Source organism: Convolutriloba macropyga, chromosome 5 (genome assembly GCF_964194025.1).
Source record: "Convolutriloba macropyga chromosome 5, txConMacr16.3, whole genome shotgun sequence".
Taxonomy (NCBI): Eukaryota; Metazoa; Xenacoelomorpha; order Acoela; family Convolutidae; genus Convolutriloba; species Convolutriloba macropyga.
The window spans coordinates 54,338,523-54,363,653 of record NC_134472.1 but is presented as its reverse complement, the minus strand read 5'-3'; the positions used below and the strand labels follow the sequence as shown (position 1 = coordinate 54,363,653).

Here is a 25,131-nt window from a genome sequence, read left to right as displayed (position 1 = left end):
GACGTCATTTCCGCTTTTCGGTCAATTGCGCGACTTACCTCACTCAAAAGATGACTCCAGAACTCACTTGTGAAACTTGTTTTTTGAACATTTACTAGTAAAATATCAAAAGTGTGCATCTAAGTATTGCCAAACTTATATGCGGCTATGTTTGTTCTTTGCACACATTTTCAAGATTTTTGAAGTCAAATTGGAGTATGATTTTGGTCACGCCGAAACGGGAAGTGGAGCAAAAAAGCGAGTGGTTTCGCGGCGTGAAATTTTTCTGCTTTATTTTTTAAGTAGTGAGAAAACGGTGTTTGAACAGAAGATCGCTTTCTCTCTAGTGGTTTTTTGTTCTTATGCGGCAATTTCACTTTGATTTTTACTGTTTCTCGCTAGTGGTTTTTTGTTCTTATGCGGCATTTTGACATTGATTTTCTTTTTTTTGTTTTTGATCTGATTTTTTTCAGTCAATGAAAATTCTTCGGACTGTACGTCAGTGCTGCTATGTTTATTGTCTCCAAGATTTTTGTTTCGACCATATGACGTCCGAACCACTTGAAATCTGCTTTTTGTTCACGCAATTTCAACGGAAGTGCTTGCGTGATGTCCTTTATCACTCATAGTTAAGCAAATTTTTTGTCCATTTAAGTGATTAAGTTTTTGAGCAGACGTGACTTACCTCACTCTCAAAAATGACTGCCTCACTTTGAAATTCACTTTTCTTCGAATTCAAAGAGATATGGTCAAGTTAATTTTTGTAACTCTAAATGAAGGTTATCTGAGAGCAGCTATTAGAAGCAGCAATAAGTTAAACAGATTCTTAATCAAAATACAACACACATTTTATAAAAAGAGGTATCTTTTTTGGTCTGTCTACTATTCTACTATCTATTATCGCTAACGCCATTTTGACATTGATTTTGGTTTTTCTGCTTTTTTTATTTTTTTTAGAAATGGTTTTCTCAATTCGCTAATAGTCCGTGCTATGTCTGGTTTTTTGTTTAGTCAATGAAAATTCTTCGAACTGTACGTCAAGACTTGTGCTGCTATGTCTCTTGTGTCCAAGATTTTTGTTTCGACCATATGACGTCAGAACCACTTCAAATCTGCTTTTTGTTCACGCAATTTTAACTGAAGCGCTTGCGTGATGTCATTTATCACTCATAGTTGAGCAATTTTTTTTGTCCATTTAAGTGATTAAGTTTTTGAGCGGACGTGACTTACCTCACTCTCAAAAATGACTGCCTCACTTGGAAATTCACTTTTCTTCGAATTCAAAGAGATATGGTCAAGTAAATGTTTGTCACTCTAAATGAAGGTTATTTGAGGGCAGCTAATAGAGGCAGCAGTAAGTTATACAGATTCTTAATCTCTTAATCAAAGTATAACATCTCATCCTTCAATGAAAAGAGTATTTTTGGTCTGTCTTTTTTTTACTGTTGTTTGAGACTGTAGATCTACGAAGCTATTGGCGATATTTTCTGGCAATCTGCCAGCTATGTTTTTAGTTTTAGTTTGGAAGTTTGTGTAAAAAAGAATCAGGTGAGAAAACTGAAAAGAAAAATTGTAACGCCTTCGAATTTTTTGAACTAAAAAAAAGTTTTGCCATTCAACAGTCTAAAAAATTGTTTAACAGAATATAGCTTTCCATTTTTTAATAAGCAAAGTTTTTGAATTGCCTACTTGAAGTTTGTTTTACGTTGTCAATGAAACAACTGTCAAGTTTGACAGACATTATTCAATTTTCTAGTTCGATTATGTTGCTGTTTTTCGGAAACCTGTTGTTAGGTGGTAAACTTTTTTAACGTTTACTGTGCGATCCAAAAAAGAAATTTTGTTTCGGTATAAAAAATGACTCAAGTATAAGTCGCCGAATGCATTTGATAATCATACGTAAATAAGGAACAGAAATGGTCCTAATTTTGATTCTAGTTGTTCACCGCCTACTGTACCCAGACAGCAGGCGTTGGGATTGGTTCTAAGATTAAAGACTCATAATATTGTTCATTACGATGTGAAAGTGTTACAGTATTCGGTGGCGTATACATGCTTGTGATGTACATAGGAAGTTTATTATAGAGATTTAGTTTAGCTGTTATTGCTTGTACGTTGTTGCAGTGACAATAGTATACAACTGTCGCTTTTATTTTTGTAGAAAGAAATTCTAACGCAAACGCCCCTTTTTTCTGCTTGATTGGAAAAGTGACTGATAACCAAACAGGTATAGGGGCTCTGTGTTTAGATTCTTTGAGCCGTCTTTTCGTCGAGATTAATTTTTTACTTGTAACTAATCGAAATTTTTTGGACAATGGAGCAACGATTTTGCGGTAGAATTTTTGTTTTGGATTCAGGTTTTTGTTGAATAAAATTTGTAATATGAACCACGCAGGCCAATACGTTTTTCTCTTATAGCCAAAAACACTTTTAATAGTTCAATTCCTTATGTTACGTAGTTTAAGAAAACGTTAGATTAAAAGTTTTAAAAACCCTTTCCTTTTCTTTTTTATTTTTAAGCCTTTAACTATTGAACCACTTGCGCGAATTGCGCCAATCGCAAGCAGAATTCGAGACCAAGAAAACAGAAAAGAATAATTGTTGGGAATTATTTAGAATTTTGTTAAGCCAGTTACAATCAACAGTGTTTATTATAGCTGCGAAGCTGTAAGCTGAGCGTAGGTATATTGCGGTGCTCTTGGTTTTTTACGACTCGAAGAGGAGTATTGGTTTTCTTAAGGTTTTTTTGTACCGGAAGTACTATTCGTTCAGACGATGTTTTGACCTATAAGCGAAAGCGAGTAAAATTGCAGTGTGAACTAATTTTTTCTGAGCGAGAGAAGTTTTTTGATCATGCGCTGCTTTTAGTGAATGGCTTATTGACATTGAACAGTAGTTTTTGACTGAATGGCACATATAGATAACCGTTTTTAGCCGTTTTTTCGTCTAAGTGGCCTAGTTTTTTTGCTTGTAATTTGGTTTTTTGTAGAAATAATTTTTAATCGATGCTATGTTGAAATGTAAACCCCGGAAATTGATAGCACAGTATTTTGCATAGCCTGAAATTGCGTTTCAAATGCGAAATTGGCACATATTTCTTGATTTTTTAGTTAATTTTTGGCTTTTTTTCTATTAATTTCTTCATTTTTGGATCTTTTAGCTGTTTTTTGTCAAAAATCAGTTAATATGACAACTTAACTTTGATATTTCATATACTCAATGCCTCTTTCTACCTCGATGTAATTTTGTTTCATAAAATTGTACATTTGCAAATCCGACTTTCGTAGTTTTTTGCCATTTTTTTTTAGTTTTTTGTTTTTATTTTGCTTTTAATTATTAGAAATAGTATTTTGGGGAACCTGATGGACTTTAATTTTGTTTTAATAAAATTTCAATCATTTTTTGGTGTTAAGTTTTTGAAAAAACAGATAAATTTTTTTTTGTAAATGCATTCTTATATATTTTTTGACCACGTTTTTGCAAAATGTTTCATTGTTTCGCATGTCTGAATTCTGCTTTTTCTTGTTTTATTCTCTTCAGCAAGTTGGATTTTTGTCTTTAATGACTCGTTGATTTTTCTATGTCTCGAATGCTGATCAATTAAATGTACTCGTTTTTCTTGATTTTTTAAATTTGATTTTTAACTTTCAAAAATCAAGAATTGGTCTTTTTGTTACGGTGTTCCTAACATTGTGTCCATATTCTTCACATTCTCGTTTGTATCATTCTAGTTTTGTCCTGGCACCTACTTTTATATTCGTTATATTGATTTTTTCAGTTGTTAATAAATTGAATGAATTCAGCTTTTTCTTAGATCTTGATTTCTTCGGTTTGCAATTGATTTAATTCAAAATAAGGCAGTACTAGGAGGAGTTTGCTAGAAAGTCTTTTCCAACTTTTCTACTTTTTACTATTCATTGCGATTTTCTTCCGGGCTTCGTATTGTTTTTAGACGATTTTTGGCCTTTGAATATTATTCTGTTGCTTTTGTTTTTCTATGATTAATTTAATTTTTGAATTAGTATGAAATGTTGTCTAGCATATATACAACAAGGCAGAATCATGAATTATTTTTGTCTTAATTGCCGTGATTAGAAATCTTATTGTAGTGGTTCTCTGATTCTTTAGTTTGAGCACTTTTTTGAGTAATTTTGACTTTCCTGTCTTTTTTGAAAATTTTTTATCTGCCTTTTGCTTTCGCGATCTTTTTGAGATTAGAATCAATAATTATCTGAGGGCAATTGATGGCCCTGTCAGCTTTGCCAGGCTATCAGTTTTTTGACTATCCTAAAAATTTCAGACTTTTTTAACGTTACCAAACGGCTTCAATAATAAAATTTTGCTGAATTTTCTTTCTCTTGGTGACAGTGGTTTAGGTTTCACCGATTTTTAGATCAGACCCGGGGAGGTAATGAGTTAAGGGTTTAATACAAAAGGTAATGGCTTCATTTTTTTGTGAAGTTTTGTGCTTCGAGTCGCTTCCGGAATTCTTCCGGCTATGTTTTTTGTTTCGTCGTCTGACGCTCTTTTTTCGTTTTACATTTGTTCACACAGCAAAGCTGAAAAAGTCAAATTTTCTGAATGACTTTTTCCTCTCACTAACGGCATTTGCGCGCGTGACGTCATTTCTCACTCGCTTTAGCGAAAGGTTATTTTGCGTGATTAGATTTTGATCATACGTGACTTACCTCACTCAATAAAATGACTTTTGCACTTTAAAACTTAAGTTTAATTTGAATTTGTTTAAGGTCAAGGAAAGTCATATGTGCAGTAAAGGCCCCTAATAAGAGGCTTCTGTGGAATGAATTTTAACAAGCTTTACGAATTTATCGCTGAATGTTTTTAGCCTAGTTTTTTGAGCGGTGTCGATTTTTTTTTTCAATTTAGATCTGTATCTGTTTCTATCTCTATTATATGGTACGCAGGTCTATTCTTTCGCAGCTATTCCGGCAATCTGCCGGCTATGTTTTCTTTTCCGTTTTTTTTTTCATTACGCTCTTTTCAAGCAAGAAGAATTTATCCTACAGCATGAAAACAAATTCAATTGTTGTACACTTATTGTGATTTACTGAAAGCGAAACTGATTAACTTAATACTAGTACTGAATAACATCGGTGTTAGTTATTTTTGTTTCATGACTACAGGAGCGCGAATTTCATAGTCATGGTCTTATCATTGCTTTTTTAAATCACAGGTAACTTTTAGGTCTTTGACCTGATTCACTTTCAGAAATCGTGGATTCTATGATCCATTTTGAACCAAATGGATACCGCATGGTTGTGCGCGGTTGTAATTAAACTTCTTTTTGCAGCCTCAGCCTTGATATTTGACTCACACTCAGTTATTAGCTCGTAAATATAAATGTTGCTCCCATTTGTTTTTTAGATGGCTGGGTACTATATTCCAAGCTTTTATGCTCGCTGCTTCAAAATAGAAACCACGAGATTTATAGTTGGGCGCTACGTCCAACTGAAATTTTTGCACACTTCGGGAGTCAAAGGGTAGATTTATAATCAAAACGCTGTCTTTTCTTTAATAGCGTTCCTGCGCACGTAACCTGTCGTTAATTTCTTGTTTTTCCGTTAGCGCTGCGTTCACGAGCAATTCGTCCGAGTTCAGTTTATTTGTTGAGTTTATGCTATTTTTCAAGGCTTTTGGCTTTATTTGTTTGTTTGGCTTTCGTTTCTGAGAGGTCAAAGAAGGTTGATGCTAGCTTGAAGGCTGGTTTTTTGTAGGTTTGTACCAAAATGTTTTGGAGACGCTACATCAAAAACAATTTGATCAATAATGTATTAGACTTCGGTCTGTCTCCACTTGTCCCCCCAGCTTTGTAGGTGCATATTACACACGGAAAATATCCTAGATTTAGCAAGCCTTTGAAAACTTTTTGACACTTTTTGTTCGACAATATCGACAGTTTGTGGGAAAATGACAACCTTACTATGAAGTGATTTTACTTCGAATTTGTGCTCTGTTTCAGTCTGTGGGTGCAGAATCCAGCTGGCTGGTCGCATCTTTGAATAGAGTACCGACTGAGGATGTAGATATTGGAAACTTGGCTTCCAAAAACAATAAGGACACGGAAATGGGAGAAGAGGAGGCAGTATCTGCGGAAGCAGAAGAGGAAGAGGAAAGGTAAAGGAATGAGCCAGTCTGTGGATAAGGAAGAGCGGGAGGCAAAAGAAGCTGAGTCGGATGAGAGAGCCCGAGGAGAGGACGTGCCATCCGCTGCCACCACCAGCTTTGATTTCTCTCAAGTTAGCTTGTAATTTTCATGCTGTAGTAAAATTTCCCTGTTCTGCAATTTGTACTGTGCTGACAACTCAAATAGGGAAAATTGACATTTATTTGTAAAACTTAGTGAACAGTTTGCACTTCTTGTGTACATAATTGGTCTTCAATGAAATTTGTACCAATTATATTAGTCCTGTTGCTCTTTATTTTTGCTACTATCCGCTTCTTTTCGTCTGATAGTTCGTTGACTATTTGGCTGACTATTCTGACATCCTGCTTTTTATGCCATTTTTCGTCTTGCTCCCTTTTGAATTTTCGTCCTCAAAAACGGGCTAAACAGGTTAAGCCCGTTTTTGAGGACGAAAATTCAAAAGGGCGTAAGACGAAAAATGGCATAAAAAGCAGGATGTCAGAATAGTCAGCCAAATAGTCAACGAACTATCAGACGAAAAGAAGCGGATAGTAGCAAAAATAAAGAGCAACGGGACTAATATAATTGGTACAAATTTCATTGAAGACCAATTATGTACACAAGGAGGGTTTTAAGTTGCTAAGCAGCTCTTTTAGAGCCTTACGTATTGCTAGTCTCCGAAGTATGCGATTCACCAGAACTTTTCAGGAGACAATTTCATGATGAATTTCATACTGTCAAGGGCGTTTCTTAGTTTTAAAAGTTTGCCCCCCCCCCCCCCCCCAAACACACCTCGACCCACCCTCCTCCACCTGGCGATTTGGACCCCCACCCCCCCCCCCCCCCTCTCGTCCATCCATCTCAACCCTACCCCCCCCCTCATCGCTTGAAACCCCTACCTCCTCCTCCTCACCCCCCGCCCCACACACACGCTCACCCCGCCGCCCTAATGCTTGCATCCCTAACCCCCAGCTAGCTCTTATCAAAGCAACCGTTCGCCGGTCATTTAAGAGCAATTCCCCGATGTCAGTCGGTTATGTTCAACTGCTTTGTAATGTTAGTTAACCGTTGGTCATAAATTCTTCCAATAGTATCCCCCGTAACTGGATAAATTAATGATTTGATTATATTCTGACTCATTTTAGATAAACTTCGACAAGACTGACTTCATGGAGGACGAGGAAAAGAAATGAGCTGTCGATACAAATTGATCTTCAGTACATACATTTTTGAAAATTAACTTTTTCAATTTGAAAAACTACAAAACGTCAAAATTCGTATTTATAAATTTTCATTTCTTAGCAAATTTTCATTTTCCTATTACTTCCAAAGTATTATTTACTCACACAATTAAGATTGGACCATTGATGAATTTTATTACGATCCTCATTCTAGATTGAGTTGTTTTTTTCTGTATTTGAGTCACGTATTCAATTTTAGCTGATTTGAAATTTTATCTACTACAATGTAGTCGTAGATGTTTTGGTTTTATATGATGTACATATTTATTACAGATTTCGTGTGTTTTATTTGATGTCAGCGATAGGAGCTATTTGATCTTCATATTGGGGAAAGTCGAAAATCATTGGTTTGTATTAAATTTCAAGAAATTGAATTTTGGAAATTAGCTTTTGTTGCGAAGAAATAGGTTGAGTCAGCTGATTAATGTACAGCCACACCTTAATGGTTCTTTAGAGCTGAATTGTTTAATTTCATCATGAACAGGATCTCGAGAACAGCATTTGAAAAAAGTATGCCGTGTTGGCTGAAGTAAAACTTATGATATAAAGTCAACGGAGTGAGATGCTCATCTTCTGGAAATTTCTCGTCCTGAAAAGCGAGATATAAACAGGTAGCAACCGGAGGCCATTAAGTGGCGTAGCAGCTCTTAGACCCTTGAGCGTTACTAGTCTCCAATGCTCTTCAGGGAAACTTGTGAGGAGACCATTTCAGGGTGTGAAGGGCGTTTCTTAATCTTTTTAATAGCCGCACAGCGATAGCTGAGGCTATTATTGGCCTTCTCTTGGTTTTTTTACAATTCAAAGAATTTGAATTGTATTGGGGCGCTGTCTTTTTTTTAAGATCTGTTCACACATTTTCATGATTTTTGAAGTCAAATTGGAGTAGTGATTTTGGTCACGCCGAAACAGGAAGTGGAGCGAAAAAGCGAGTGGTTTTGCGGCGTGAAATTTTTTCGCTCTAAATTTAAAGTAGAGTCAGAAAACGGTATTTGAACAAAAATTCGCTTTCTCGCTAGTGGTTTTTTGTTCACATGCGGCAATTTCACTTTGATTTTTACTGTTTTTCCTATTTTTTGGATTGGATTTTTTTCTAAATGGTTTTCCCAATCCATTCACAGCTCATTCTAGGCCTAGTTTTTTTGTTTAAATTAAATTTTCATTTCTCGCTAGTGGTTTTTTGTTCACATGCGGCATTTTGACATTGATTTTCTGTTTATTTCTTATTTTTTTGTTCTGATTTTTTTTAAAATGGTTTTCTCAATTCTTTCATAGTCCATTCTAGGTCTAGTTTTTCTGTTTAGTCAATGAAAATTCTTTGAATTGTACGTCAGGACTTGTCCTGCTATGTTTTTTTATTTCGTCGTCATGATTTTTGTTACGACCATATGACGTCACAGCCATTTTTTGTTCATTCGTTCATGCAATTTCAACTGAATTGCATGTGTGACGTCATTTTCCGCTCTTAGTGGAGCGAGTTTTGTTCATGCGCGTGATTAAATTTTTGGTCACACTTGACTTACCTCACTCTCAAAAATGGCTTCCTCACTTTTGAAATTGACTTTTATTTACTTTAATTCAAAGAGATAAGTTCAAATGGGTGTGTGTCACTCTAAATGAAGGTTATTTGAGATCAGCTAATAGAGGCAGCGATAACTTATACAGATTTTTAATCAAAATATAACAGATCAGCCTTCAATGAAAAGACGAATTTTTTTTGGTCTGTCTTTTTTACTGTTTTTTTAGACTGCCAATCTACGAATCTATTGCGGCTATTTTCTGGCAATCTGCCAGCTATGTTTACTCTTCTCATTCACCTCCATCACTCATGACCCCAACACAATAATTGCCTGTCCAGCGTTCCCCCCTCCCACTCTGCTCACCCCTTAAAGCTAACATCACGAAGCCCCAGCTGACTACTTTATAATAGAGAAATTCACCTGATGTTAAGGTTGTGCTTTTATAGCTGCGAAGCTGTGAGCTGAGTGGAGTTATATTGCGGTGCTCTTGGTTGTTTACGACTCGAAGAGGAGTCTTGGTTTTCTTAAGGCTTTTTTTACCGAGGTTACTATTTATTCAGACGCAGTTCTGACCTAAAAGCAAAAGTCAATAAAATTGCCATGTGAACTAATTTCTGAGCGAGAGAAGTTTTTTGATCATGCGCTGTGTTTAGAGAATGACTTTTTGACTTTGAAAAGTAGTTTTTGACTGACTGGCACTTATAGATAACAGTTTTTAGCCTTTTTTTCGTCTAAGTGGCTCATTTTTTGGTTTTAATTTGGTTTAGAAATAAATTTTATTCGATGCTATATTGAAATGTAGGTCTCGGGAACTGATACCATAGTATTTTGCATAACCTGAAAATGCGTTTCAATTTCAAAATTGGCACATTTCTTGATTTTTTTAAATTAATTTTTGGCCTTTTTTCTTAATTTCTGCATTTCTGGATCTTTCAGCCGTCTTTGGTCAAAAGCAGTTAATGTGGCAACTTCCCGTTGATAATTCATATACTCATTGCCTCTTTCTACCTCGATTTAATTTTGTTTTATGAAATTGTACATATGCTAATTCGAATTTGGTAGTTTTTTTTCCAATTTTTCTCAGTTTTTGGGTTGTGTTTTGCTTTTACTAGAAATAGTCGTTTTGTGCAACATGAGCGACTTTAATTTCGTTTCCATAAAAATTCAATTATTGGCGTTAAGTTATTGAAAGACAGTTAAGAATTTTTTTTCAGAAATGCAGTCTTAAAAATCTTTTGACCATTTTTTTTGCAAAATGTTTTGTATGATTGAATTCTGCTTTTCCTTTTTATTCTGTTCAGGAGGATGGATCGTTGGCTCGGATGACTCGTTGTCTTTTCTGTGTTTCGAATGCTGAACAATGAAAGATTTTCGTTTTTCTTGATTTTCTAATTTGATTTTTAACTTTAACTGTCAAAAATAAAGAATGTCTTTTTGTTACGGTATTCCTTACATTGTGTCCATATTATTCACATTGTAGTTTGTATCATTCTAGCGTTGTCCTTGCCTTCAATTTTATATTCGTTATTCTGATTTTTTTTCAGTTGTTAAAAAATTGAATGATTTCAGCTTTTTCTTAGATATTCGTCATTTCTTTGTTTTGCGGTTGATTTCATTTCACAAAAGGCAGTGCTGAGATTATGATGGAGAAGTTTTTTCCAAAAGTTTGACTCATCATTTTCTACCATTTTCTTGGGCCTCGATTTTTTAAACTATTTTTTGTCTTTGAATGTTATTCTGTTTCTTATGTCTTCTCTATTATTAAGTTATTTTTGAATAAGTATGAAATCATTTTGTCTATCAAATATCCAACAATGATCAAGTATATCATATTTTTGTCTGAATCGCAGTAACTAGAAAACAATTTGTGTTGGTTTTCTGGGTCTTAATTTTGAGTATTTCTTTTCTGAAAATTTTAGTTTCGTTTCTAAGATTCGCTTCTACTTTCGCGATCTTTTTAGACTATAATCATAAATTAATCGATGAAAAGTGAGAAGCACTCAACTTTTTGAGTCAATTAGTATTTTGACCGTCATAATTGTTTTGAACATTCTTTAACGTTACCAAATGTTTTCAATATCAAATTTTGCTGCATTTTCTCTTGTGACCGAGGTATAAATTTCACCAACTTTAGATCAGACCTGGAGGTAATCATTTAAAGATTTAATTCAAAAGGTAATGGCACCTGCTGCATTTACGGTTTTTTTTTATGTTTTGACGCTTCGAGTCGCTTCCGGAATTTTTTCGGCTATGCTTTTTGTTTTGTCGTCTGACGCTCTTTTTCTTTTTAATTTTGTTCACACAACAAATTTGAAACTTTAAATTTTTCTTAATGATTTTTTCCTCACTAACGGCGTTTGCGCGCGTTAAATCCGTTCTCATTCTCTCTCGAGCAAAGTTTTTTAAGTTCATTTGCGTGATTAGATTTTGAATCTGTATCTGTTTCTATCTCTATTATACGGCACTCAAGTCTATTCTTTCAGAGTTATTCCGGCAATCTGCCGGCTATGTTTATTGGGAAAAACGTTATCATCCATTGAAAATATTGTTCCAACATTTTCAAAGAAATTTAGCCATTAAATTATTTGAGAATGGAAAAGAACAGCAAATCAGAGGCTGTGCAAGAAAGAAAGACATAGTACTTGCTTGAAAAAAAAGGAAGAGCGAAAGACAGAGGAGGACCCAAAAAACGCACATGACCCAGAGATGGCCGGAACAGCTGAAAAATAGACTTAAGTAGTATAGCAACAAACATATAGAAACCGATACACAAATGAGTTGATGAAGTTATTGGACATTTACTAAACCAGTAAATACTTCAGCGGCAAGTTTCTAAGAGTTTCTCAATTTCACTCATCAGAGTCTTATTTGTTTTGAGAGCGTTTTTAAACATGAGTTTCTCCAGCCTTTACAGACTGAAGTAGTTGACCTATGATCGAAAAAAAGAACAGGCAAACGTGGATTTCATTTTATCGGCCATGTTATGAGATCAGAAAAAAGACAAAGATAGTCAGACAAAACAAAAAAAGATCACCGGATTATAGCCACGCTCAAATCAAAGTTTCGCAACTTTGAAACCACTTTAATGCAACTTTTTTAAAACTTATTTTAGACCTTTTCCCTTTGTGACCCCCAGAATGTTATGCTCCTCCAATTACGGAGCACGTGCCATTACATAGGAAATCAGTATGTAAAAATATGGCACGTGCATCTGGGGTTGCAAATAATATGCACCCACTAAGCTGGGTGCGGGAGACATAAATGGAAAAGATCACAAAAAAATTACACTAGGGGGAATGTGACTGAAAGCTCAGTCATGCTACAGTGAAAAATTAGCAACAGAGCTATCAGGCTAACAAAAATTTATCTTAAAATCATTTTTTTTAACAGACTGAAATTTTTTTATAAAAGCCATTTAGATTATTTAATAATTAAGAAAGCAAGCATGGAAAAGTCACTAGAGAAGTGGAATCGAAAAGATGGAACAACTTCTAAAACAAAAGCACAAAAGCTGTCAATCAAAGACTTTACGGAACACACGCCTTTCCAATAACTGCTTTGAACTTTGTCGGCGCGCTAATGAAATAAAATAAATCCTAACAGCCTCATTTTTCTGCTTTATGAAAACAAAACTGCCAACAACTTTTTCGCTTGACACATTTTCGTCTGAACTATTTGACCTCAACATCGGGACTAACAGGTAGCGCCCATTGGGCATTAAGTTCTCTTACAGCCTTTCAGGTCACTAGTCTCAAAGTATGCGATTCACAGAAATCGTTCTGGAGAATTTTACTTATGGTGTTAAGGGTGGTTTTAGAGGCTGTTACGCCAGTCACTTAGAGGTTGCTCGCCGGTCGTTTGAAAGCATTTTGCTCTAATGTTAGTCGGCTATTTTTCAATTGTTTAAACTTCCAAGTGGGATTAAATTCTTGGAAAACTCAGAAAAACCCGGATCAAATAATCTTCAAAGAAAATCATATTGAATGATCAAGTATTTTATAGTTTGCTGAACAAATTTCAGCAGGAAAAAAAGTGCAAGAACCGTTGTTTGGGTGTAGTTAAAAACATACTAGCAACGTCGCACAATGAGCACCAGAAAATCATTTAAAGGAACTGACGTTTTAAAATAATTTTAATAATTGGTTTTCGTATAAACTTGTGCGTGAGCCCATGCTTCCCGTTCAACAACCATGATCTTCGCACTTACGCTACTAATGTGTATTGTTTACGTCTATTACCTATGTAACAGCATTTTTTTCAACGACTTTTTTGTCTTTGCAATGTTGTATGTTTAAAGAGCTCCAAGACTTGTGCATACAACGAGATTCTACATGGTGGCATAGCGCGTCTCAAAACTTTTGTACTACGTAAGGCTGCAGATTCACGAAGCGCTAAAACGTGCAAAGATTTGGAGCTTAAACATGGTGAAAATGCATTTGAGTTAGATTCAATATAGAGATGACGCAAGCGATACTCATCCCCGGCACTTTAATCTCCGGCTGTTTTGTATAAATTACGTTCAGCAATTTTCTTTCATTAATTTCATTTAGGAAAATGACTTTCACTTAGATAATTAATCTCTATTCCATCTTTGTTTTTTGATACATCAGCATCGGTTGTTCACAAAAAAAGTCGGGTCGAGACATTTTCGGTAATCCACGTTTTATGTTTTAAACGCTTTTCTGTCATTCACATTCTAGAATTGGCAGGTTTTCTGTCAGCCATTTGTATGCATCAGCAGTTCTTCGGTCAGTAAAATTTTTTGCAGAGATATCTTTTAGGTCAATGGCTTTTATAGCATTGGCAGCTGTTCGCCCATTGGCCTTTTTTAAAACGCATGCCGAACTCTATGCTGCATATTTAAGGGGCATTAAACATGGTGGTTTAGGTATTTGAGTTACGTTTAAATTATAGATAGAATATAGAAGCAGAGTTATAAAAATGCAAATGGCAATGTGGAGAGAACCCCAGGTTTTAAAATTTGAAGGCAGATCAATAAGCAAAGTGATCAAGTTTTTTGTGGGTTAAAAATGGTAGCATCAGTGCGGAATTTTTCTAAATAAACGCTTGTCTCCCCTTTCAACAGTTTCGTAACGTGCGCCTTTCTGAAACTGATAAAAGTATTTTTCCTCATTGCATCTTCTTGCCACTGAGAAAATTCAGCGGACAAAATATTCCCATACTAAAGTTGAGTTTGCCAATTTTTGAGGTTTTTGCGTTTCGCTGTAACTAACAGTTATTTCATCGATAATTTATGCAACTATTTTTATAACCACACATACTTAAAAAATCTAGAACAATGGTTAAACTACTTCCCGCTGAAATGACTTGTTAGCGCCAATTAAACTCAACAAAAATCTAAAATTTTGGCAAAACTGAGCAACGGTTATGGTCGCAACGGTCGTTATAACGCTCCCCAAATTATTAAAAATGATATTTTGAGAAATCACTCCCTTTTACCTATTTGGTCAAATGGTCTAAAGCAAATGAAGAACTATTTTTCATGCCTCCTTAAATATTGTCGGGCTTCTTTTCAAATCAACATTATCTCGTCTCAACTGTGCTTGGTACACTATGTATATTTTGAACAAAATCTCAAAATCTTAGTAGCGCGAGGGGCTTAGTGCCCTGGCATGAGGGCGCTTGCGCTCGATTGCTGGACATGGGCCTGAGAGGGACTAAAATTTTGTTCCAAAGTATTTAGAGATTAAAAGTGTACAAAACTGTTGAATTTCAATTCAATTTGAAGCTAAGAGTACAGTTTTGCAGATTAGTGACAAAAAATTGTTCCTAAAAGCATACAGGATCTGAAACAAACCAAACATCTCCGTCTCTGATAGAGAAGCAACCGATTATTTATGGTGGCTTGGTTCAAGTGTCAAAAATATGATTTCGAACTAAATCTAATTCTTTTTAAATTAGGACACTAAGTTCTGGGGGACAATAGACTTTTAGTTCTTAAAGTTTGAGTTCAATCTTTCAAACTATGCTCTCTTCCTGGAAATTTTAGTGACCGATGAAATCGTACCCTGGGTTCTCTAATCAATTATTACAAGCAAAAATAGTGTACTAACTATCACTTAATGAGAGGAATTGAGTCAAATTTTCAACAGTCATTTTGAGCTGTAAATTAGGCTCCAATTAGTGTAGTATTAGAGCATTTTTGAATTTTTGCGAATATCTGTTTGATTTAAGTTGTCTTATCCTTTAGTCTCAAAAGTGATGGTTTCCAGCGGCTGCTCATAACGATTTAAAAAATCTATAATTAGTCGTTAAAGTTCTTAATCGTTAAAGTTCGATTTTATGATTTATTTTAGTCTAGGCATTTTTTTAAAACTAATTAAGGCCTTATCGCTCAGTTCAATAATTGAAGTGCTCAAAAATTGAAGTTGTTTTTGATACTTTTTTTCGATACATTCGGCGTAAATTTGATATATGTATCAGCTCCAACATTCAGCTTACGTTTTCCTTGACTAAGATAACGTTTCTCGAAATGATTACAATGATTTTGTAAATTTTGCCATCAATTATTGCTCTATGGTTATTTTTTCAGGCATTACAACTGCTAAAAGGTATTTTATGACTTTTAAGGTTTTACAAGATGATTAACAATTTTAAGGATTTTGGCACATTATTATGAGCACCTCTTAGGTTCACGCTACTGGCTTGATAACAAATTTTTTATTGGTTTTTAGTTATTTTTTGTTCATTTTTGCGCATATAGGTTCATCGGGCGGTTGTCTGTCTTAGTTTGATGGTCTTAAAGTGTTATTTGTCAGTTCATTATTTCAGTTCTTAGGGTTGTAATTCACCGTTTGTCCTGTTATGGCTTTCAATCGTTTTCCTCATAAGTTACCAATAAAGTTTGTATTTGGATAGGTGGCCTATTTGGATAGGTGGTCTAAAACAAATAGAGAACAACTTTTGAGGCCTCAATGATTAATGCCGGGCTTCCATTCGATAAAGCTTCGCCTGGTTACAACTCTGCCAGGTGCACTAGTCAATTCGTATAAACAAAATTTTAAATATCTAAATATTATTTGATGAGAGGACTTGATCTAGATTGCCAAGGAACATTTTGAGTTGTAACTTAGAAGCCAATTTAACCATGCAGAAATATACTGACAAGTAGTAGGAAGCTATGGATCAAATCTGGAGACATTACTCAGCAAGAATCAGTTAAATCTGCGGAAGGTTAATACCAATTAAATGTAATTTTTTCCCTTCTTTGGCCGGTGTGAGGTGGTAGAAATATTATGGGATCGTTTCCGTTTGTACCCCCCAGTACGTTATGCAACCCCCAGTTACAGAACACGTGCCATTACATGGTAAATCATTGTGTAAAAATATTGCACATGCGTCTGGGTGACGGAAATAATATGCACCCTCTAAATGGGGGGGGGGGGGCACAAACGGAAAAGTTCCGAAACATGACTCAAAACTCATTATTGTCTGGGGAACACCCTCCCAGACTTTGAATAAACCGAGTGGACCCTTATTTTTTCGCATGATTTTTCGTCAAACCATCGTTTGGTTTTATTATATTGTACTATTTCCCACTGTTTCGCACTTGAGTGCAGTTTTTGAATAAAGTATATTTTTGTCTGAGCGTGTGACCTTGGCAGCTTTTCGTCAGAATCGCACGGTTCATATCAGACAACTCTATTACCTTACCTGTGTTTTTTTCTGATCGTACTCTTCGCACCTTTTATGATTGCTGCAGTTTTCGGGTTACAGTCACGAATTTTACCCCATGTTCCCGCGGAATCAAAACATAAGCATTTTATGTTCAAAAACATGAGGACTTATTTCGCAATAGTTTGCACAAATTCGAGCTGTTCCGGTACCCGCAGCTTTGATAGCTGATAAATTATACGTGCTTATTTTGGCATTAATTTGCTATATAACAACACGTGAAGTTGGGGGGGGGGGGGGGGGTCATAGAAAACTCTTGGGTCGATACAGAATAGCTCCTAAATTCGAATAATGGTAATTTTTCGGATCTTTTCCGTTTGTGCCCCCCCCCCCCCCAGTACGATATGCTCTGCTCCCCCCAGTGACAGAGCACGTGTCATTACATAGTAAATCATTATGTAAAAATATTGCACGTGCGTGTGGGGGTTGCAAATAATATGCACCCACTAAGCTGGGGGGGGGGGGGGGCACAAACGGAAAAGATCCAATTTTTCAAATGGATTGTCCAATGACGGCCAATTTTTGTCTGAATCTCATTGTTTCAATTTTGAACACCTCACCCATTTTGAACACCTCACCCCGGGAAGTAATCAAGTGTGAATGCAAACTTTGGAGCAAATGTTTTCTTGTCTTCCCAAAAGTTTTTCATTTTAAAAACATAGAAACTATAATGTTGTAGCAATGATAATTTTTTACACGCCAATAGTTTGCTTAATGATACTCAGTGAGGTAACAGTTGATTCAAGTAATGTTAAACACAGACAAATGAATCTCAACTGGACCATAGCAAACGTATATTTTAGGTAAATTAGGTATCTGCTGGAAATTTGCCTGAACGCTTTAAAGGGTAGACAAGGTCTAATAAGAGTGGCCTTGTTCTAATTCAGGGCAGCAGTTTTTTCATTGCTCTTACAATACGCCTAAAACCATCATTTTGAGTAGTTGGTTGCCCTTTTGCGATGACTTTTAATGTTATTAACTGTAGTGGTAATTTTGACACGTTCAAATTCGGGCCAATGTTTTTATAAGCTTTTGTTACCGGTTGACAACCGAGTTATTGCTTAAGAAAAAAAATTCAAAAACATTTCGTTTTGATAGATTTTTCTTAGTTTTATTCCAATTTTTTATCAGGAGTTTTTCCTGTAACTATGATATCCGTTTAAATGTTCCATTTTCAATACAAAGACGGTAATACTTTTTTCTTAGTAAAATTTTAGATGTAAAATCTGTTTGTGGGTTTCGAGATCGGACAGATATTCAGGTAAAATATTATCGGAAATTCTTAACAGCAATTTAGATTTCAAAATGTTTTCGTTTCTTTGTGAGTTTTCAGTTTTTTTGTTCATTTCTTGTTTCACCTCTTTTTCGGGAATTTCTGAAGCTTGAAAAAGCTGCCAGATTGAACTTTTTAAATTTAAAGGGGGGCATGTCTGCAGGTTTCTTGCGGGCGAAAAATTATGATCTGTTTCGAAGTTTCGACTGTAAAAAATGATTACAAAATCAAAAGTTGCCGTTGAAAAGCTCTTGATAAAAAATTGGAATAAAACTAAGAAAAATCTATCAAAACGAAATGTTTTTGAATTTTTTTCTAAAGCAATAACTCGGTTGTCAATCGGTAGCAAAAGCTTATAAAAACAAAAACATTGGCCCAAATTTGAACGTGTCAAAATTACCACTACAGTTAATAACATTAAAGTTTCGACTGTAAAAAATGTTTACCAAATCAAAAGTTGCCGTTGCTTCTGGAGCAGTTTTGCTCCATTAGGGGAATTAAACTTTGCTTGGATTATGGGATCTATTTCAGTTTGTTGTCGAAAAAGTTGCCCAAGATGCGATTTTAGATGTCAACACCAATTTTGTCAAATACAGAACGAAAATGGCGGTTTGCTTGATCAGCATCGTACGTCCAATCGTTTATGGGTTTTTTGTGGTTGTTTTTTTAGAATTAATTTTTCTCATTCACAAATTTTCCTGATGACTTTCAATCTGTGGGACAAGAAAAACAAACAAAGATCCGGAACTTAAAAAAACAACTTTTGGGTCTTTCCCATTATAGCCCCCCCAGCTTAGTGGTCTGATAACCTATAGCCCCTAATCATGGTAATTATGCCATAATGGGGGGCTATAATTTCTTGGGGTGAGGGGGGACTATAATGGGAAAGACTCCAACTTTTACATCAAGTTTGATTTTACATTACTTCCTCAAACCCAACCGATCACTTGGCACAGCATTTGAATTACAGAAGATTTTTTATGTTTCTTAGAATCAAAAAATGGATTTGAAATCGACGAGTTCCTACTAAGTTAAGTGTAAAGTTGGCTTTTTAAAAATTTCGTAAGTTTTGTTGTTTTGACTTTTTTTTAAATTATTTTTTCATTGTTTGTGTTCTTAAAAACACACATTACGACGCAGATGTATACACCAAAATTTCTGCCTTAGTAAAGTTGGCTCAAAAATTAGATACATACAATGAACGAATTTAGGAGGCATCCTTTGTATCTTACTTTTAGCAAAAGGGGTTCTGCCAATTTTGCGAAATAAAAGAACATTCGGTGCGAAAAGCAGGTTACAAATCTTGTTGCACGTTTCCGCTCAATTTAAGTATCTTTTATTTATTCGCGCGCATTTTGAGCATGCAATAAGCACTTTAATAAAGATTTAATTGAAGCTTTTAAAGCTTTAAAGCGCTTTAAATACATGCAATCACAAAAACAGATTTTTTTCCGAAAAATCCCGTGCACATCAAAGGCTTTGTATACCAATGTTGGACTGACCGATTTTAATAAGTAGTAATAAATAGTACTAATAAGTAGTAATAAACAGTAATAAAGTACTCTAAGTAGTAATAAAGTAGTAATAAAATACTACTAGTAGTAATAAGTTAGGCTTAATTAAGTAATTAGTATTTAAGTTAAGCTTAATTGCGGATTATATGAGAAATCGACATACATTGCGTGCAAAAAATCGATACATAAATGGAGCAGATGCGTGATACAAGCCGTGCAGAAAATATGTTATAAAGTTTGTACTTTTATTTCGCGGTTAGGATTAGGACACTTTTGCGAACACGGGATTCTAATTTCCCTTCCATTTTGCCTGTTTCTGCTAAAGTAGCTATTTTCCGCAATATTGTTCCACTTTCAATGTATTAACATAGTAAAAAACGAACACGAGATACACGCATCGGTCATATCTGCCCGTGATGATTTGGGTATACCTCTGAGTCTCAATGCAAAAGGACAAAAAATTCTTAATAATGACGGGCCAGAATAAAAATATATAACACAAAAATGTTTGTGAGGATTTTCATATCAAGAATTTTAACGAGTTTTTCTCATTTTTTTCTTTCTTTTTTTAGTTTCCGTTTTTTTCGCTTTTTTGGTCTCCTCTATGTAGAATAGTAAATTTGCTCTTTTGTAGATTTTTCAGAACTCTCATATCAAAAACAAAAAAAAAGTTTGTTCACTTGGTACTTTTCTGATTTTAACAACATTTTAACATCAAAGACTAAAGAGTTCGGATAAATTTCATATTTTCACTTCTGATGGAAATTAATTGTCTCCTATACTTTAATGCCCAGAATATCTACATTTGACATGTTATTTTTTAAAATTTTAAACCACTTTGTGAGACTTTGTCTTTTTGTCTGTTTGGTTCTTAGTAATCGAAAAAGGGTTCTCTTGTGTTGCAGTTGCATTTTTTCATTGCTTCTCTCGGGAAAAAGAAATGAAATAAAAAAATGAAATGTTTTGAGCTAAGAGTTTTTTTTTCGTTTTCTGTTGTCAACTTCTTGGAAATTTATCCCTCTTTTTTAATTGACCTAATGAAATTTTGGCTATCGAGTGTCATTGCATCAAAAAAATTTTCATTTACAATCATAACCAAGATTTTTGTGTTTGGACTTTGCAATGGACTTTAGAGTTGATTTGGTGCATGCGGAAAATTTTACAACGAAATCCACTCAAAATATTATAAGTGTCGGAGAACAAGTTTTAGAACCGGTTTTATCTTCAGCTAATTTTGACGCTGCAGTTTTACAAAGCAATCACAAGAATAATTTCTGGCAGTCGATGTGTTTACTATTACTAAGATTCCATTTTTCAGCCGTACGAATTGTCTATGGAGAAAATCCACGTAGCCCTGGCTGTAGCCATATTGTGTTCAGCATTGACAGCAGTGGGATCTGTGGCCGGACATTTGGCTTATATTATCGAGTACTACCGCTTAGATATAAGAAATCAGATGTTCAGATTCAGAATGGGTCTGTGGGAATATTGCTACACTTCTGCAGGAAGCCAAATATCAAACTCTTCCGTGTGCAACAGTACTACAAGTGCGATATGTATTATAGTAGCTTTTGTGTTTACATATTCCTGCTGCGCAAATTCCATAAGAAACCAAAAACGATCGAAATTTGAAGTACGTGTAGCGGAAATCATTTCTTTTGATTGATGAATTTAATCGTTACGTTCGGCGGCTGAGTATTCCCGCGAATCTCTCTAAACTTGTTAGTAATTGACATATTCTCATTTAAAACAGGAAAATTCTTGTTATAAAAAAGTTGCACAGATCAATGTTAAATATTGGGTGATTTAATAGAACAATTTTAGTTAGTTCTGAAACAAAATTACACAAATTAATGTAGTGCAGGTTAAGGCTCGAATATATATATATATATATATATATATATATATATATATATATATATATATATATATAAAAATATATATATATATATATATATATATATATATATATATATATATATATATATATTCGAGCCTTAACCTATACTACATTAATTAGTGTAATTGTTCAGAATTAACTAAAATTGTTCTATTAAATCACCCAATATTTAACTTTGATATTCGTAACTTATTTAAAGCAGGGATTTTCCCGTTTTAAAATCGAATATCTCAATTACTAACAAGTATAGAAGGATTCGCGGGAATACTCAGCCGGTGAACGTAACAATCAAATTAAATTTAATTTGGTTAGCACATATTTGTCGTAAAGCAGCCGTGTCCAGAAAAAACAGACCCGGACAAAACAGTCCCAAATTGCAAAATATTTTCAGACAAAACAGGCACCGACAAATAGTCCGATAAAAGAAGACAAAATAGACCGAGACAAAATAGTCCCGACTAAATATTGAAACAATTGTAAATACAGTCTACAAACAATCAAGAAAGATAATCTATGAGTTAAGCTTCTCAATGCATTTTTTAAAATTGATATGAATTAGGAATACATCAAAAACTTGTTTCAAACATTCTCAATTTGGCAAAAACTATGTTGTAATTATTTTAATATTTGTTCAATGACTTACAATCGTAAGAATAACTTAAGGAAATTTTTTAAAATTGGTGTTCATATGTTTGACTCTGTATTTAGTTCGGACTATTTTGTCTGGGACTGTTTTTTCTGTTTTTTTTTGAGGTACAAAATTTACAATTTAAAACAATTCAACCTTTCAAACCTTTCGTTAAACATTAGCAATTTCATAAAAAAATCAATTTCCAAACAATCACAAAGGTTTTTAGAAATAATTCCAATAATTATGTCTGATGCACCAAAAAACACATAAAATTTTTCATACTATATACGTAAAAAAACTTTTTTCATGAATAAAAACAACAAACTGAAGTAATTATAAACGCCTTCAAAGTCACACACCATGATTTCCTGTTATCTAGGACTAATAATATTAGGACCAAGGAATTGTTTCGGAACCAAGTTTCACTACAGTTTCCACTACTTCAAGTTGACAATTAACAAAATTTTCGTCAATTTGAGTGTCAAAACAGATTTTTCAGAGAGATTTTTTTTCTGTTGTGAGATGGCAAATGTTGTCAGAATTTACCAATTTTTAACAAAACATTTTTCAAGGCTGGACTAAAACTATTCGACCAAACGAGATTTGCAGATAATCCAATAATCAACCAAAATTCAATTTTTCTTGCAGTTATTCCTTTTTTCTAGAAGGAGCCGTCATTGTTTTTATCAAAAAAATTACTCACATTTCTTTGCACTATACGAAACTGGAAATCAATTCCTCGAAGCTCCATTCATTTTTTTGAAAGCAATGATTCAACATCAATTGCTTGAAAGGTTGAATTGTTTGTAAAACAATTCAACCTTTCAGCCGATCCACGTAAAAAAATTGAATTGATTTTGAAGTGCAAAAAATATGTCCTTTTTCAAGATCCATGGAGTGTTTACTTAAAAGTTTGAAACCATCTTTATTGACCGAAAATATTACAAACCAAGTTTCAAAAATCAACAAAAACGGTGGCTTTTTTGTATTGTCCAAAACGCAGTTAAATTCTGCCTCAGCCATTAATTGTTCCAGTATTATTATTTCCAGATCGACCAATGTCTTGAAGGCTCTAAAAAACCCAGCTTCTGGTGTTAAAAAACCTGGTTTTTTTCTTTTCTCATTTTAGCCTCCTGAAAACTGGTTTAAAACAATCTTCTTAATCGCATTTAAATCATTTTTTATAGCTGCGAAGCTATTATTTGGCTATTATTGGGGACATTGTGGTTTTTTTTTAGTTTGTCTTCTCCATCGATGATTCCTATGACCTCTTTTCTCGGAATTGACTTTTTCAATCACTTCAGTGCCCTCTGCTGCTTTGCAGTTAAATTTCTTTTCGTGTTGTCTTTTCGGCTTTTAAGTCAATTGCGTGACTTACCTCACTAAAAAATGATTTTTGAACTCACATATGGAAATTTAATTTTTATGAACATTTACTAGTTTAAGGTCAATTGTGTGCATCTAAGTACTGCCAAACTTATTGGCCCCAATTTTTGAGTATTAGTGTTGAGGTTTTGATTTTGATCATCAATTTTGAAAGTCCTTATAGACCTATGTGCCATAAAAATGAAAGGCCAAATATAACCCAAAAAGTCTTGTGGTCTATAAAAAGGACTGGTTGGCGATCTGTCTATCTTATTTCTTTAGTTGTTTCAAATCATGGAAGGCCACAAACGTCTATCTCTATCGCGGCTATTTTCCGTCAATCCATCGGCTATGTTTTTCACTTGTTTTCAAATCAGATTTTTCAATGTTCATTATCGAAAAATGTGTTAAACAGAGACAGTCATTAGCTTTAATTTTCATAAAAATTCAAGTTCCTTTAAATCACAAAAAGTTTTAGAAATATTTCAAATAATTATTTCTGATGCTCAAAAAACCATTATTTTTTTCATACTGTATACGTAAGAGAAAATTTTTTTTTATGAATAGAAACAACAAATTGAAAAAATTACAAACGCCTTCAAAGTCACAAACCATGAATTCTTGTTATTTAGAACTAATCATATTAGGACCATAAAGTTGTTTCGGAACCAAGTTTCAATATAGTTTCCACTACTTCAAGTTGACTAATAACAACATTTTCGTCAATATGAGTTTCAAAATAGATTTTTTAGAGCGAATATTGTCTGTTGTGAGATGACAAATGTTGTCCGAAAAAACAAAATTTCATTAAAACATTTATCAAGACGTAACTAAAACTATTCGACTAAACGAGGTTTGCAGATAATCTAACCAAAATTCAATTTTTCCTGCAGTTTTTCTTTTATTTTTGTAAAAGAGCCGAAACTGTTTTTATCAAAAGAAACTACTCACATTTATTTGACCTTGACCAAACTGAAAATTAATTTCCTGAAGCTCCATCAACATTTGTGAAACCAGTGAATCAACATCAATTGGTTGAAACGTTGAATTGTTTGTAAAACAATTCAACTTTTCAGCCAATCCACGTATAAAATGTATTTGAAGTACAAAAAATATGTCCTCTTTCAAGATCCATGGAGTGTTTACTTAAAAATTTGGAACCATCTTTATTGACCGAAAATATTACAAACAAATATTAAAAAATCAGCAAAACGCTGGTTTTTAGTAGTCTCTTAAACGCAGTTAAATTCTGCGCCTCAGGCGTTAATTGTTCCATTATTATTATTTCCAGATCGATCAATGCCAGGAAGGCTCTAAAATACCCAGTTTTTGATTTTAAAAAACTAATGTTTTTAATTTATCATTTAAGAAAAAGTGAAATTGGTTTTAAACAATCATCTTAATCTCATTTGAATTATTTTTTATAGCCGGGATGTATTATTGGGCTAGTATTGTGGACATCGTGGTTTTTTCTAAATTTGTCCTCTCAATCGGTGATTATTATGACCTCACTTCTTGAAATTGACTTTTTCAATCACTTCAGTGCCTTCTACTGCTTTTCAGTTAAAATTTGTTTGTGTGCTGTCAATTCGGCTTTAAAGTCAAATTACCCCACTCCTTTTGAACTCACTTATGGACTTTATAATTTATGAACATTTACTAATTTAAGATCAATAGTGTGCGTCTAAATGGTGCTAAACCTAATTTTTGCCCCATTTTGTGCGTATTAGTGTTGAGTTTTTGATTTGGATTATCAATTTTGGAAGCCCTTATGGACCGAAAGTGCCATAAAATTGAAAGGCCGAATATAGCCCCTTAAGTCTAGTGGTCTTTTAAAAGGACTGGTTGTCCATCAGTCTATTTTAGTTCTT

General features: G+C 34.2%; 3 protein-coding genes across 6 annotated transcripts in view; 2 read left to right on the top strand and 1 right to left on the bottom strand.

The window, feature by feature from the left end:
* Positions 1-7,751, top strand: part of LOC142339473 (uncharacterized) — a 72,947-nt gene extending 65,196 nt beyond the window's left edge. The window contains exons 15-16 of the mRNA XM_075389516.1: positions 5,960-6,236; positions 7,270-7,751. Of these exons, the coding sequence (XP_075245631.1) occupies positions 5,960-6,118 (159 nt within the window). The 3' untranslated portion in view covers positions 6,119-6,236; positions 7,270-7,751. The remainder of the gene's footprint in view (positions 1-5,959; positions 6,237-7,269) is intronic.
* The window catches only part of LOC142339478 (uncharacterized), a 604,341-nt gene that overhangs the window by 421,733 nt on the left and 157,477 nt on the right, over positions 1-25,131 (bottom strand). The window lies entirely within an intron of this gene.
* Positions 15,864-25,131, top strand: part of LOC142340098 (uncharacterized) — a 43,718-nt gene continuing 34,450 nt past the window's right edge. For all 4 annotated transcript variants that reach the window (XM_075390517.1, XM_075390520.1, XM_075390519.1 and 1 more), the window contains exons 1-2: positions 15,864-16,076; positions 20,683-20,911. In XM_075390517.1, coding sequence (XP_075246632.1) covers positions 20,698-20,911 — 214 coding nt within the window. In that variant the 5' untranslated portion in view covers positions 15,864-16,076; positions 20,683-20,697. The remainder of the gene's footprint in view (positions 16,077-20,682; positions 20,912-25,131) is intronic.